General features: G+C 41.4%; 2 protein-coding genes across 2 annotated transcripts in view; one reads left to right on the top strand and one right to left on the bottom strand.

Moving 5' to 3' along the window:
- Nucleotides 1-2123: 2123 nt before the first annotated feature.
- Nucleotides 2124-15967, bottom strand: LOC125389849 (uncharacterized). The gene is made up of 5 exons (XM_087902038.1): nt 15538-15967; nt 15108-15451; nt 14422-14472; nt 6497-6582; nt 2124-5621 (listed from the first exon to the last, which is right to left on the bottom strand). Exons 1-5 carry the CDS (start codon nt 15965-15967, stop codon nt 5603-5605), a joined length of 930 nt encoding a protein of 309 aa, XP_087758164.1. The 3' UTR covers nt 2124-5602.
- Nucleotides 15470-16936, top strand: part of Cep83 (centrosomal protein 83) — a 116170-nt gene continuing 114703 nt past the window's right edge. Inside the window, exon 1 of the mRNA XM_048418625.3 lies at nt 15470-15759. The gene's annotated coding sequence lies outside the window, so the exon portion shown is untranslated. The remainder of the gene's footprint in view (nt 15760-16936) is intronic.

Here is a 16936-nt window from a genome sequence, read left to right as displayed (position 1 = left end):
ATTTAAGACCAGTCAGACATGAACATGCAGTGGCCACATTTGTGTATTCAGACATTAAAACAGATTTTTTTTTAAACTTTTGTCAGCTGTAATTTTAAGGAGGGGTATCTTGTTACTCCAATTTTCACAGGCACTGGAGAAAGCTGCCTACAAGCCCAAGCCCTGCCTTCTGCAACCATATATGGTCATTGAGTTATTTCAGGTTGCTGTCCTAGGCAGCGGTGATACTTGGTTTAAAGGAGCTGTGGAGGCAACGCTCCTATAGCAGAGACAACTTGTCAACTTTTCTTTTTGAATATGAAACACTGAGCAACTAAAGAAAACTATAGACAGACAGACATAGACAGACTGCTGCTCGAAGGACAACTTCTGAAAATGGTTAAGAATCAGAGTCAAGGGCGTGGGAGTACTTGACTTCTGTCCCATAGTGCCAGTCTTGAGTGTTGGATACAAAACAAACACTTCAAAAGCAAACAAAAGAATGTAGATTCCTCTGGACCACTGGAGGAAAAACTGAAACCCAGACGATGGCTTGTCGCTGATTGACGGAGCATGACTCCACCTTGTCTATTCAGAGAAGCCAGAGGGATCCAAGATCAAATCCTGTATGGAAAGGTCCTGGAACATCCCCCAGTTCCCCAACCTGTGATCCTCCAGTGCATCCACCCAGACCTTTGCAGGTAGTTTAGAAATGGGTCCCGTCAAAGTACAAGACAAAGCAAAACTAAACGAGACACTCACCGACCGGTCAAAGGTCGTGATCCTGGTGAATCTGGGGGATCCTGGACAAGCCCCCTCATGCTTTCTTCATGAGCCCCCCAGAGACCATCAGTAGTCTGAGATTACATGCAAAAGCAAAGAGTCTTTATTGCAAGTGTAAGCTTGGGCTCTCTGCCCTGTTGTGATGCAGCAGTTGGATCAGAGAGCCCTGAGCTCAGCTATGGTGGGTTTTTTAAGGAGTAAAGGATTGGGGCAAGGGCAGGGAATTCTGGACTCAGATGGGTTTGAACTGCTGATGGGACAGGAGTGGGGCAGCAAAAGTCTTGTCAAACAGGGATTGGTACTGATGTTGCTGCGAGGAAACTGGTAATCTCTGTATAAGTTATGTAAGATGTTCTGGAGCATCTAGTCTCAGTTCTGATTGATCCCCGCAGGGTAAATTTGTGGTTTTTCCAGGTTATAAGGGTGAAGCCCAGTCTCAGTATTGTTAGCCTGCAGCCTGTTATGGCTGCACTGATATCAAGCCTCCTCAGTATCAAGTGGAATCTAGATATAGTTCAAAAAAATTAAAAACATAGCACAATGTCCTGTGGGGACAGTTTATAATTCCTTAATATCAAATATTGAGACTCTTTTTTAAGGTATTTTTAATGTTGCAGATCAAATCCATAATCTCACAGGTTTGCAATTTTTAAAATAGTTGATTTGATTCGGTTTCTATAGGGCTTGCATATTACATTAGGTTGATTTTTCTTCCTTGGAGACCAGACCAAGCTGGACCATGGTGGTGCACACCTTTAATCCCAGCACTTGGGAGGCAGAGGCAGATAGATCTCTGAGTTAGAGGCCAGCCTTGTTACCTGAGCTAGTTCCAGGATAGCCAGGCTTGTCACAGAGAAACTCTGTCTCGAAAAACAAGAGAGCACGTAAGCAGACTATGAAACCAGGCTGTTTTACCTGGAAGTTATCCAATTTGGCTTGATATGTTTCGTTTTTAATATACAATTATCACTTTAAAACAAATCTGCCATTGATATTCTTGAGGAACTGGACCGTTTGTCAATTTCCCATATTCAGGATTTGTTAATTTGTGACCCCATGTATCATTTTGTCATTCTCCTCCTTAATCGTGACTGTTAAATCAAGAGCCTTGATCTATGGGTTTGATGGGGAGGAAGCAAGAGTACTTTACAAAGAGACCTATGGCCTTCTTATCACAGCAAAAATCATTTTTATGTCTCTTTTTGTATGCGTTGCTTTGTTGTTTCTTGTTAATGCTGATTGGTAATTTCAAGTGTTTGATGGTATAATCATCCTGTATGAACCCTTGGCCCTTGGTGATCAGAGGCAATGAAGTGAGGAAAGAGGTATATAAGTGGAGGTGTGAGAGAAAACACAAGGGGTAAAGACTTTTTTTTATTATATTGTAATCAAATATAATGGGTTCACGTATTGTTAAGTGCAAGCCAAAATAAACACAGTCAATATATAAAGATTACTTGTAATGGACAAGAGAGAGCACAGGAGTTCTTCCCAAACAAAGCTCTTCCGACAAAGACAGCATGGGAATTTTATTCAGAGAGCCTATACAAACTCACGTCAGGGGTGGTCCAGTACTAAGCATGCTCAGTTAAGGAGTACATTCCTGAGCAAGCTCAGTGAAATCTCATACTTTACAAAGAAGATATAATAAACACATTCTGAAGCATGGTGAGCTCACACTGATCAACTGACATACCTCAAGGAATGCTCTGCTTATGCCATAAAGTCTCAGTGGCGAGAAAACAAAGGGTACCCCAAGGGTGCATTCACATATAGGATTTTGTTCCTAAGATGCCTGTCTTGCTTAATGACTAATGACATAACTCACTCTGACTAGAACATTCATCGTGAAGAGAAACAGAAAAATCGAACAAAGGATTCTATCAGTTGGTGTTAGGCAAGCTTTTGCCACGGCCTACTCTAGAACTGTCTAGAACTACAACAACACATGAGCAGTCATGTTTTCACAGGAGGCTACACACGAGCCACAGAAAATTCCCAGTTACAAAAGCCAACCCCTACCTCTCTCTCTCTCTGAAGAACCTGCAGGCGACAGAACTATATACTGTACCCAATATGGTATTATCACTTGAGACCAATCAGACACCTGGCAGCAGACCAATAACATGGACTTTCCCAATTTTGGAGTGGCTAGTGGTCCATCATGACAGGGATGAAGACTTATTCTGGGTGTGGATTTGCTGCTCTGCCTTGCAGGGCCTTAGCCTATATTATTGCTACCCAGAGCCTTAAAGAAGGCCTGATCACAGATATGGGATCTAATTTAATTGAGCATCCAAACAAGAATAAGTAAAAAGATAATGTGTGAACTCTGACCGGAGAATCAACAGCGCCATCCAGTCTGATAGAATACCAGGGAACCCACTGAAGGTGTTAGGGATGAGGAAAGATGTCTCCTCCTACGTTCCCTCCAATGTCAAGTGCAGCAGCCAGCTCAGTTCTTATGTTCCTCGGGGAAAAGAATGACAGATAGAGTGAACGCGCTGCCAGGGTTTACTTCAGCAGGTGAGAAGGCAAAGAGGGGAGGGTGGTCTGAGCCACGTGTCAGTGGCAAAGGGAAACCTCCAGCCTCTGGACTCTGTCCACCAGTTTTCCTTCCCTTGTCCATCCTTGGTGGAGTATGAGCAGGTGTCCTTTCTAAAGCAAGTAACTTTCCTAGAAGCCATTACCCACAATTCAGTCTGTTACAATTAGATGCATGCTTATCTATGACGGTGTAACTACCTATAAAGTGTGGATGTTTACTAACGAAAGGGCAATGATGTCTTGCACATGCTCCTGCAAGGGTGAAGGTGGGGCTCCTGGGGCCAGCGGAAACATCTAGAGCCAGGTTTTGTTCTTTCCAGAGTTCTGCACTTTCTCTTCTCTGGGCAGCTTGGCTATTTCATACCCAGTTGCAAACCTTCTTATTTACCTTCCTCAGTTTTCCTGACCTTTGCTGTTCAACCCTAAAATTCATCTCGACCCTAACATTTGTTTCCAGTGTAATAATGGTTTAGCTGACGTGCCAGTTCAGAAGCAGGACTTCAGAAGGATTAAGCGCCATCCTTCAAGAAACAGTAAGTCCACTAACACAGGGCCCTCTAAAGGCGGCGTTCCTACTGAGTTAGGAGAACTAGGCAGAGGAAGCAGAAGTGACCCCACTGACTCGTTAGGGGAGACTGCTTCCTATTCCTATAACCCTTTACTCTGAAGGCTTCCAAATGGATGAATTTCTGTCAGGGAACAACAAGAGTCCCATTAGACTATAAGTTATGGCTACTGTTTGGGCATTGTGAACTCTCTGAAGGTATGAGCAGGCGAGGATTTCCTATCTTAGCAGTGGTAACTGAGCTAGATCAATAAGAAATCAAAATGCTACAAGGCAGAGAAAAACACATAGGTGATCAATTTGGGAACATTTTGATTCCAAATTGTAACCGTGGGAGGACATGTGCAGCAATTCCAGAATGATATGTAAATAATTACCAGCACACATTTTCCATCAGGAATAAGGATCTGGGTCATACGAGGTAAGCCCTTAGGCTTATTAGAAGCACAACTAAAGGGAAATCGGATCTGACAGACAATGGAGTGGAATGATGAGCAGCACTTGCAGCCCGAAGCCCACTGAGTGACAGGAACTGCAATTTGCCTTCATAAAAGACATTCTCAAGAGGATAGACCCATGGGGATCATGGAGGAGCAGCTTCCCCCACATGGTAGTTATAGAGTGCCCCCGCTCAAATGACACCAATGAAAAGTAGGACTGAAAAGACCATGAAGAAGACAAGAGATATGGATACAAATGCTCGTGAAGGCACAGCAGGGACTGATGGGCATGAAGATAAAGTAGACGACGAAGATGAAAGCCCTGAGTAGGAATTCTGGATAAATTGTTTCCAGAAGGGTCAGAGAGATGACCCAGCCAGTGAGGTGCTCGTCTGCTGTGACGACAGCCCCAGTACTGAGAGGGCCAGACAGGCAGATCCCGGAGTCTCACTGGCCAGCCAGCCTCTCTGAGCTGATGTATTACAGGCTCAGTGAGAGACCTTGCTCCAAACATGAGCCGAAGAGCTGATGAATGGAAACGCCCAAAGTCAGTCTCTGTCCTCCACACCCATGTGCACATATGTGCAGGCATACACACACGAGCAGGTACACATACCACACACGTAAGTATTTCCAGTAGAAACTAATAATGGCATGGTTCATGTGCAAAGATCAAGACACAAAATAAAAACAATACTGAAAATGCCATGAAAGCTGGCAGTACTGAGAAGCAGCTACTGGGCAATAACAAACTAGGAAAGCATTTCTTAATGCTAATGTAAACTTTACTACCATAAAAATGTGAAAAATTCTGCCAAAAAACAAAACAACAGACCCAACCAACCAACCAATCAAAAAACCACACTCACTCACACACACACACACACACACACACACACACACACACACACCTCAGCAAAGACTTATGACAATCCACTAAAACTATGGCTAGCTGTAATGGTAAACTGTGAACGTGAATCACACTGAAAATGAAATGTGACCCCAAAGCCTGGATAGGAAAACATGGGGGGGGTTGATGGTAAGGCTACTGAGCCTGGAGGGTGAGACACTTCTCTAAGTCCTAATGTATCTCCTCTGCTTACCATAAACAAAACTTAAAAGATGTGCTGAAATTTCCCCCAAAAGTTTCCAAGTGACTTCTGAGGTCAAAAAAGAAAAAATCTTGTAATGCAATCAGAAATGTGAACATTGGTGCAGGCTGGGAAGTTCCCTCATCTTGTTTTCCAGGCTGGAACTGAACTCCTGAATTTTGATCTCCCAAAATTTCTTATTCTGTATTCATCATCCTGGTTGAAAAGAAAAAAAATATAAAAGGGAAAAACATCAAAACAGTCACCTTGGCATATACAAACTATTTTAGTATTATTTACAGTACACACACACACAGGGAGGGAGGGGAGGGAGGGAGAGAGAGAGAGAGCGAGAGAGCAAACTGAGGACTATAGCTAGCCAACAGTCTTCCAAGTGTATCTTGGGGATTCATCATTTAAGCTACGAGCTGTAAACTTCTGGATTTTTCCCCACCAATGGCTGAGCCCAGCCATGTCTGTTCAAAACTGGGACCTCTCAAGTTATTTCCTGCACTTTGGAGTCTTCTTATTGCCATGACCAAGACTTTCTTGGAGCTCTATTGCAGAGCCTACACCACTCTTGAAGACTCTCTTGGTCTACTTCTTTCTCCCTTGATTTTAAACCCCATTTCCTTTCATCAATGCTTACTTCTATCTTGCTTACTTCTCTAAGACTCAGACTAAGTTTTGTACTGCAGGATGTCTAGTATTCCTGAAGCCTCCTAAAATGCTATCACATTAGTCCCCAATCCTTAGGCAATATCTAGTTTATAAAACACTTCTTTTGAGAACAACTCAGAGTATGATTATTAAGATCACAAAATTTTACTTATAAATTAAAAAATGAGAGAAGCTTGGTTACTTCTTTTTTCCTTACTCTCAGTTATTTTTTCTATTCTATTTCTAGTCTCTTCTAGTCTAATTCCTTACCCTCAATTGAAATTGATAACTTTATAAGTTATATAAGGTTGTAAGTATCAAAAGGCTGTATAGCTTCAGAATTCAGAGAAAAAATTAGAAAGCAATTATCTCTCAGTGGTAAACATGGAAAAAATCAGCACATAGTGGAGATATTTATGTAAATAACCTACCCTTTGAACTCTTTGTGAGTATAATGCTTTGAGCCACAGTGTTTTCCACGTCTAGTCCAGGAAGATGCTCTTTGAAAATGGAGGTGCTGTGAAATAACCAATAGTAGGTAGTATCATCTATAAAAGTGAAGAACTATAGTTGAACATTTCTCTCTTGCCCACAAGTTCCCAAATAACCACTCAGAGGCTTAATATTACTTATAAATGCTCGACCCATAGCTCAGACTTGTTATGAGTTAACTCTTACACTTAAATTAACCATACTTATTTACTATCTGCCACATGGCAGTACCTTTATTGGTATGGCACGCTCATCTCCTGCTCCCACTGTGTTTGCCTGGTGACTCCTCAGACTCTGCTTTATACTTTCCATCATTCTTAGTTTGATCACCCAGCCTATACTTCCCGACTGGCTACTGGTCAATCAGAATTTTATTGTACCAATCCGAGTGACAAATCTTTACAGTGTACAAGAGAATCATCCCACAGCAGGAACTTTGGCATATAGTTGTTCAATGGGGATGTAAAAGTGCTTAATTTTTTTTAAAATAATGGTAAACATGATTATCTACTCTTTCAGAGAACTTATTATTTGGAGTATGCATCTTTATGGAGAACATTACTCTCCAAGGGGACAAAAATTGGGTTTGGGACAAGCTCTTTAGATATTACCATGATTTTTGGTATTCCAAGGAGCCCAAGTATAGAAACAGATATTCAATATATTTGTTTTAGGTTTTCATGGTCATGTGCTGTGAAAAACAGGGGTATGTGTTAGGGGTAGTGCCTAAAATGTCTCCTGAGCATCAATTATGAAAACAGAAATCTTGTCTAGAGGAGAAAAAGAAAAAAAGGAAAGAAGGTGAATGAGAACCTAAGGGAAAGCATAATTACTAAAGAGAACGTGGGGTTGGAGAGATGGCTCAGCCGTTAAAGGCTAGGCTTACAACCAAAAATATAAGAGAATGTGAGAAAGAGAAGCTAACAGATGAAGGAAAAATGTGTGTATATTTTAAGACAAATATCGTCTCATTTCCCACTAAACTATAGAAAACAGAACATTCCCCACCCTTGACATTCCATAAAACAAGCTATTCCTTATATATTATTTCTGTCCCTGGCAACAAGCTATGAAATGTGGAAAGTAAAAAGTAATACTGCAATGCCTGCTCTCTGTTAAAAGACTTCTTATATCCCACAGCATTCTATGTTCAAACACTTCAAATGTCCTCCCTTTTTCTTATTTAAAATTTAAACTTGTAAAAAAAATTTCCTTACTAGGTTTCTCAAGTACTATTATTCCAGGAATTAGTAACTTTGGTTGATAATACCAAAGCCTTTAATTTTATAGCATCTACCCCCTTTGATCTTCCATAATAGACTAGCTCATTTATTACTGTTTGGGCACTTTTTTTTTCTGCAGTTTGAATGTATTCCTCAATGTTATAGAGTGTTGTTCACCCAGTATTGGTTTCCAGATGCTTTATGTATAAGAAAATTTACAGATGCTCAAACTCCTTTTATAAAACATATTTGTATATAACCTATAAGTCTCCTGTATCCTTTAAAATTAGACTCCCCCTCTCTCTTTCTATCTCTTTATCTTTGGTTTTTTGAGATGGAATTTCTCTCTGTATAGTCTTGGCTGTCCTGGAAGTTGCTCTGTAGCCCAGACTGGCCTCGAACTCACAGATATCTGTCTGCCTCTGCCACCCAAGTGCAGATTAAAGGTGTGCGCCACCACTACCTGGTTCTAAAACCTATATTATTTATTGTTACAGTTTAGATCTTAAATGCCCTCCTGAAAGATTTTTTGGTAAACAGCGATTTCCCAGTGTGGTACAATTAGGAGGTGGTAGAGCCTTTTTAATGGGTAGGGCCTACTAGGAGGTCTTTATTATGGGCAGCATGCCCTGGAAGGGAATAGTGGAACACCATCCCGCCCACTTCTTATTTCTTCACTTCTTACCCATGAGTGGTTTTCATTCTTCCTAATACTTCCAATTCTTTAAAATAGTTCAAGTTTTGGTGACCCCCAACCAAAAAATTATTTTCGTTGCTACTTCATAACTGAAATTTTGCTACTGCTATTATAATTTTATTTGTGTAATGTAGATATCTGTGTTTTCTGAGGGTCTTAGGCGACCCCTGTGAAAAGGTCATTTGACCCATAGGTTGAGAATCAACGAACTCTGCATTGCTTGCCGTGGTGTGTTGCCTCACTAGTGGCCCCCAAAGGGACAAATGATTATGCACAACAATCCCAAACTGCAAGATACAATAAACTTTTTTCTAAATTGATCATCTCAAGTTTTTGTTATAAGCTGACACACATATAAAGCCTACTACAATAGAAATACTATGTAATTAAGGAATGACAAAATTTTTGGATGTACTCAGTACATCACAATTTTTTTTCTAGTTCTTAGATTCAGGGTTTCTATGTGAAGTTCTGGATGTCCTAGAACTCGTTATGGAGACCAGGCTGGCTTCTAACTCAGGGCCTTGAACTCAGCCTGTCTCTGTCTGCCGTAGCTTGTTCTACCACACCTGGCCATAATTATTTTTCACTATCAAAAGGTTAGTGGTTGATATGACTGTGCTTATCATGTTCACCATGTGTAATGGTTTTTAAATCAAAAGGTACTCACATGGGTTCAATTTAACTTATGTTTGAGCATATGAACGGGTCTCACACAGCATTTTCATATAGTTATGTGTGCCAATATGCTTTATTCGTACCTCTCCTTCAATGCCCATTCTCCCTACTCTCCTTTTAAAATTAAGAGTGTGTGTGTGTGTGCATGCATGAGCATGATGTGCATGCATGGCACACATGCAAAGGTCAGAGGACAACTTGATGGAGTCTGTTCTCTCCTTCCACTTTTAGGTGGGTTCCCAGGATCATACTCAGATTTGGGCGGCAAGTGCTTTTACTGGTGAACTCATATTGCAAGCCTTCTCCTCCTCCTCCAAATAATTTCCTTTCTGTTTTCATCAGACACAATCTTTTCAAATGGATATTTTCCATCTCACAGAGTCCATGGATATCAACATATTGGTCCTGAGGGCTGACTCGTGTTTCATTTTCCTGAGAGCAGGAACACTAAGCAGTTTCCTAACTGCTGGTCAAATTTCTCAGTATTTTGATATCAGGAGGGGAGTGGCCTTCCTAGCAGTAATTAGTGTTTCAATGAACCAAAAGGTGTAATTTCTATTAATACTTTTAAATATATAAGCTGTTGTGGCATAGTTAATATAGAATAAAATGCACATATCTTAGATATTCAGTTTGTTGAGTTTTGAGAACTGCATTATAAGTAACTTGACACAAAGTATAGGATTGTTTATCATTAAGATGCTTTAGACTCTTTTTCTACTATATTGCTGTGTCTTAAAGTCGCCTTGAAATTTATAAAACTTTTTCTTGGATTCCATATGAACAGAACCAAATATCATGTACTCTGATGTGCCCAGCTTCTTGTTTATAGTAATATTTGTGAGATTTATTCATGTTGTTGAGTGTATAGACAACATGTTCCTTTTATTGCTTACTTGTAGTCTAGTGTGTGACTGTATAATTTTCATATTTTTATGTTCCCGAGATAGGCGAGTGGCTACTTTTTGAATAAGGTTCTTCTAAACATGTAGTATTCTCATGAACTTGAATTTCATTTCAGTCAAGTAACTGAGATGAATGGATCGTGCATAGGTTAGGTTAGATTGCTGTTTAAATTAAACTGTGAACGTTCACTAACGAATGTTGTCCTAACACCAGTGATGTGTGAGTTCCAGCTGCGTACATCGTTACTGACATTAGGGCTCTACAAGACCGACTGCAGCTCCTCAGCATGTGAAGTGGAATCCACTATACTAGACCTGCATTTCTCATGACTAAAGATGAACTGAACAGTCTTTGTTTTATCAAGATACTCATAAAATTTATCCCTTAATCATTTAAAATTTTAGGTTAATTTATTCATTTTTCATTTTTTTGAGCCAGGGTCTCATTTAGTCCAGGTTGTTTTCAAAATTTCTATGTAGCATAGGATGATCCTGAAGTCCTGATTTCAGGAGTTGCTCCCACTTCTTATGTGCTATGATTCCAGGAGTGTGTTTCATTATGCTCGGCCCCTTAATTATTTAAAAATGTATGATACAGAGGAATGAAATGCATTCATAATGTTGCACTATAACCCATCTCCAGAACTCTTTTTTCATCCTGAACTGATATTTTGAACTCATTAAGCAGTAACTTCTGGTTTCTACCTTCCCCCCGGAGTTGGCAGCTATTATCCTGTGATTTAAGTTAAGAAACTAAGTGGAAAAATAAATATTCTTCTATTTATTATCTTTTTCTGGCTGGTTATATTCTATTGCATAACTAACCCCCATGCTCACAGTGAACCCATGCTGTAGCATAGGCCAGGACATCCTTTATAATAGTAGACAGTGTTTTATTGATGAATATTACCATGTTTTACCTATTCATCCAGGCACAGACATTTTTGTTTCCACGTTTTAGCTGTTTTGAATAATTTTGCTACACACATGGATTTATCTCTGAGCTTCTGCTCTCAACTGTTTTGGGTACATACTACAAGTGGAATACTGGATTATTCTTAACTTTGTGTCCAACTGTCACCCTGGTTTTCAGAGTGGTTTTACAATCTTGCCATCAATTCACAAGAGTTTCAATGTCTCCAGTCTCACCAGGATTTGTTACTTCCTGGGGTGTGTATTAGGTGCGGATAGTCATTTTAACGAGTGTGCAATGGTGATTCAATTTTGATATACATTTGATTCATGATACTGAGCATCTTTTTATGTGCCTATTTGCCATCACTGGAGAAATGCCTATACTTTCTGTACCTCTTGCCCCTTTTCAGAATGGGTCTCACTTGCAGTTCAGGCTGGCCTCAAGATCATATTCCTTCTGCTTCCACCATTTCCACTTTCAGCTTTTTATTTTGTGCTGGGATTACAGGTATATACATAGGTTTATGTGCATGCTAGGCAAGACTCCACCAGTTAGGCTACACCCCTAGTTCCAACCCTGAATTTTATTTTTATTTCAGTTTTTCAAGTCTTTGCTTATGCTCACGTGTACTCAGGTGGCTGAGGAGGCCAGAAGAGGACACAGGATTCTCCTGAGTTGGAATTACAGGCAGTTGTTCGCTGCCTGATGTGGATGCTTGGAACTCTGGTCCTCTACCAGAGCACTGAACCATTTCTCCAACTTCCCAGCCTTTCAACTGCATTGTTCTCGAGTTCAGTGCTCCACATACCTGTGTATCTTATAAATGATTTACAAATATTTTATCCTTATCTATGAGTCAGTTTTTACCATTGATAGTGTCTTTCATGCATGTGTATATGAGTGTATGCATACGTGTGGAGGACAGAGAACAACCTTGGGTGTTTGTGTGCCAGTATTACATTGTTTTTATTACTATGGCTCTGTCATATAATTTGAAAACAGGCACTATCCTTTCTCGAGCGTTTTCCCCTTCAGGATTGCTTTGACTATCTGGGGTCTTTCATATGACCATATGAAGTTTTGCGTTTTTTTTTTTTCTCCCCTGCTATAGAAACTTTTGTGTTAATGCTATGCCTGATTTTAATGAAAGCAGATTTCCTATTTCACCATTAAGTTTTCAAAAAATGATAATCAATCTACTTGAGGAAGTTCCCTTCTGTTCTTAGCTTGCTGAAACTTTCTAATGTCAATGAGTTTTGAATTTTGTAAAATATTTTTTCTGTATCTATTGGGACTATGGCTTTGTTCTATTAGTATTATGCTTCAGTAATATTATTATATTCTTATAATAATATTATCAATCCTTGCCCTATATTAAATTTAATCCTCTTTGGTCATGGTATCTAATTTTCTTTTTTTTTTTTTTAAAGATTTATTTATTTATTATGTATACAGTGTTCTGTCTGCATGTATGCCACCAGACCAGAAGAGGGCACCAGATCTCATTATAGATGGTTGTGAGCCAACATGTGGTTGCTGGGAATTGAACTCAGGACCTCTGGAAGAGCAGGCAGCGCTCCTAACCTCTGAGCCATCTCTCCAGCCTGGTATCTAATTTTCTTTCTTTTATTTTTGTTTTTCGAGACAGGGTTTCTCTGTAGCTTTGGGGCCTGTCCCAGAACTAGCTCTTGTAGACCAGGCTGGTCTCAAACTCACAGAGATTCACCTGCCTCTGCCTCCCAAGTGCTGGGATTAACGGTGTGCACCACCACTGCCTGGTGATATCTAATTTTCTATATTGTAAACTTTAATATGCTAATATTTTGAGAATTTAAAAGTCTTTTTATGAAGAACATTAGTCTGTGATTTTCTTATAAAATGTTCTTGACAGATGTTGGTACTGAGATTATGCTGAACTCATAAAACTGGAGAGTGTTTCTTATTGTTTTGTTTTCTGAAACAGGATAGAAATGGAACACTCCCTAAAAATGTCTGATAACATTCACTAGTACAGTTATATGGACCTGGGGTTCCCTTTGCCAGGTTTTTGATTATAAATTGCTCTACACTGAGTGACTTAATCTTTTATTCCTTTTGTGTCAGCTCCTGCCTTGCCTCCAACCCTTCCTTCCCTTGGGTCTCACACGCTAGCAAGTGTTCTGTCACTGAGTTCTACCCCCAGCTTCATGGCAGTTTTGGCAACCTAACTTGCTTTTATTACTAGCATAAGGAACCCAAGTATCTCTCTAAAAGCTACATAATTCTATTAGTACTGGTAAATTTACACATGCAAAAACAAATGACAGGTAAGAGAAAGGAAATGTGTATAACAGAAAGATATATGTGCAGAAGGAGCAAAAATAATCGCGTGGCAGACAGAATTACAGGACAGTGTGAAAAATACTGTGAGGGACACAGAAAATATAGGAGAGTGTTAGTCCAGGAAGAAAAGTTAGAATCAAGATATGCAAGTGGTAAGTTAGCTTGTAGATCTACAGGTAAATTAATCAATCTCATGACAAAAAAACATCAAACAAAAGCATCCTACACTCAGATCCCAAGATCACACACTTGTGAGGGTCTACAGTGAATTCATTCTCCTTTCCCTGGCACATCTTTAATTAAAAAATAAAGTATAACTTTACTTTCATAAAATGATGTTTATGAATTAAAAATTCCAAACAAGGTTATCCAAAAGATAAAAATCACTGTCTTACATTCATTTACATTTTTGTACTTTTATATCAACATACATGCATCCATATTCTGTACACTGTGATTTGTATTTTGCTTTTATTTTTGGGCAAATACAACCCATAGTCTATGGACATATGTAATGGACCGCTTAAAGGGTCTAGAGTCTTCTACTGAATGAACACATTCTCTTTTGCCAACTTTTAGTATTCAGGTGTTGAAAGTTATACTTGATCTTTTAAGAGTTGCATGTCGGGAATGTTTTTCTTCTTGCGAATGATATAAATGCATTTTCTATGGCTATTGTCAATTTTATGGGTGTATTAATTACAATTTTTGTTGTTTCATGCAGTTTATTTCGTTATTGGAAAAGGCCTTTCTAACCTCAGGGTGATCAATATATTCACCTTTGAGTTCTAGTTTAAAAATGTTACTATTTTTAGTTACATGTGTCTACACGTGGGTACATGCACTCGAGTGCAGGTGCTCACAGAGGTCAAAGGTGTCAGATTCCTCTGCAGCTGTAGTTACAGGCAGGTGTGAGCAGCAGGACCTGGGTTCTGGGAATCGAATTTGGATCTGTCGGAAAAGCGGGAAGCGCTCTATACCACCGAGCCATCTCTTCAGCACAGATTTTCTATTTTTTGTAATGGTTTAATTTTTTTTCTGTAAGTGTTCATTTAGCATTTACTCTTGTGTGAGAGCTTTTCTTCCACTCGCTTTTCCTCGTAGTCATCTTTTCCACACTTACCAGAGATTTCGAACGGGTGGTTTCACTGGTTGCTACAGTTGATTTCAGGATCTGGGAAAACCGTAAAACAAAACTGAATCCACACAATTCGGGGTTAAGGTCATCTATAAAAATGCCGCATCACTGGTTCGGCAAATTATTACTGTCAATGTCACATTCAGAATTTCCGGTTTCTCTATTCTGGTCGGACTGTGTCTCCCACGTATCTAATTTACATAACACTATGCTTCTGATGCACCCCACCCCCATTAAAAAAAAAACCGCCACAGCTCTGTTGCCCTTGTACTAGGAGGTCAGAGATACAAACAGAAGCTACGCTATTGACACAGACGCCTGTTTCTCCCATGGCGCTGGAAGCCTAGTTCATTTCAGACTTTAGGTAACAAATATTGTCAAAGGTGGCACCAAGTTTCAACTTTAGTTAACAGCCTGAAGATCAGGAACTCACTGTCACTTTCTAAGAGGAGGCGAGCCTACGGGATGACACTGGGGCAGGAGGGCCTGATCTGACTTCTCTGGTGACAAGTTGGGGGGCGACACCGCACTCTCAGGCTGACTGAGTGCCAGAGCCCGAAAATCCGCCCAGCAGGCACGATGACAGGCGGCCAGCAGGGACAGAGGTAGCGGCCCTCAAAAAAAGGAGGCGTGACAAGGGCGGGAGGAGGGCAGAGCGTCCCTCAACCCACCGGGCTTCGGGCTTTGAGGTGAGATCGGCTCACGACACGAGTGTCAGGGGCGAGACCTGCCGATCCTCGGGCTCGCGGGCTTTCGATGCAGCCCACAGGGGATGTCCCAAAGCGGCGTCCACACTTTGACCACCGCAGCAGCCGCAGCCGCAGCCGCAGCCGCAGCCGGCTCAACCGTCGCTGCAGCCAGCGTCCCTCCACCAACGGCTCCGGCCCGGGGCGGCGCGCGGCGTTGATGACGTAGATCGGGGGCGGGACTTCCTGTCGGCGCGCCGCGGCGGCTCCGGACAAGGGCGGCTCGGCGGCTCCGAGTGGCGGGCTGCCGGGCTGAGGGGGCGGCGTGTCTGCCGAGGAGGCCGGGCCGCGGAGGAGGAGCCGGGCTTGCCGCCGCCGCCCTCTCGGCCCTTCGAGTTTCCCGGGCTACCTCAGCTGTCCCCAGCTTCCTCTTCAGCTCGCGGCGCGAGCGGCTGCCAGGACCGCCTCAGGCGTGGCGGGCTGGGCCCGACACCCCAGCTGTGGGACCCCCGACCCCTCGGCCCCAATGCCTGGTCGAGCAGATCGGAGTGGGTGGCGGCGGTCGGAGCTGTGCCGGGGTCCCCCGGGGGCGAGCGCGACCGTGTTCCGTGGGCAAGCTGCAAGGACCGTGAGTTTGGTAAGTAACCTCTCGTTTTAGGTTTGCGGGGCGGCTGGGTGGGACCCTGCAGCCCTCCTCCTCCACGCCCGCCCTTGAACCCGGGTTTTGTTTCCTGGTGAAAAAGGAGGAAGCGCGTGTTAGGAAGGCAGGCCGTGAGACGAGCTCGGGATGCGGTCTTTAGAAGCACGTGGAACTCCTTACGGGGCTCTTTGGTGCACTGCGGCATGCTAGCCAGCTGAGTAACTGGCTTCATGTGAAGCTCCTTCAGTTTACTTTGTGGTGGAGAAGCCACGTTGTCCTTTTCCTTGTTCTTTAAGATAGTTGTGGCAGTGGTGTGTGCAGGTGTTGCTGAGAACTATATTAAGCGTGTTTTGGGCTTGATAACTTTGGCGAATCCTTAGTCCAATTGCTGACTAATAAAAGGACACTTTGGCCTTTACTTAGTGTTTTAAGTCCTTGGTTACCTAATCATCAAGCCACTTCTCAAAGATGTCTAGGATAAGGATAAATTTCTTCCGAACTTTCTACTATATGGCGAATTCATAATATCTTCCGACTGTTAGTATAAAGTACTAAATGAGGTCTAAAGAACTGAGTTGGTTGTTAAAGCTGTGCTTCTGTTGCCAAGCAACATCACCGTAAACAAGTTTAATTTCAACTAGAGCACAATTAAATGTGGCTTATTAATCTGAGTTCAGAGTTCTCTAGATTTATGCTTTTAGCCTATACGTGATAACATTTCGCATCTTTTGTATTTAGATTTGACTTCAAACCACTTTAATTAGGATTAGTAGAACACTGATTTTTTTCGGTGTCACGTGACTCTTTGGAGCCTTGCAAATGGGTTTGAGTTGTTCTTTGGCTGTTACTTATTCCAGAGTATGCTGGGCATTTCTCTTGAGTATTTCTTTTCTAAGGAGATAAAGTATGCAGACTGCCTTTAGTAATATTCTTAAATAAAAAGATAACGGTTTAGAATTACATGCACCATTTGAGAGGTTGCAAGACGCGAGTTTTTAAGCCTTGAGATTACAGTAGGCTCACTCTCCATTTGTTGAACCCTTAATAATATAACCTGTAAGGTAAATTAAGTTTTTTTATTTAATTTACTTTTTAAAAGTGGTCTGTTTGGTGGGGAAAGTAATAAGAACCGGTCTAGCTTTGTAAGCTAGGCTTACTTTGAATTGGCAATTTC

The sequence above is a fragment of the Myodes glareolus genome, chromosome 26, assembly GCF_982192425.1.
Source record: "Myodes glareolus chromosome 26, mMyoGla1.1, whole genome shotgun sequence".
NCBI lineage: Eukaryota > Metazoa > Chordata > Mammalia > Rodentia > Cricetidae > Myodes > Myodes glareolus.
This window is presented reverse-complemented; position numbering and strand designations above follow the sequence as displayed.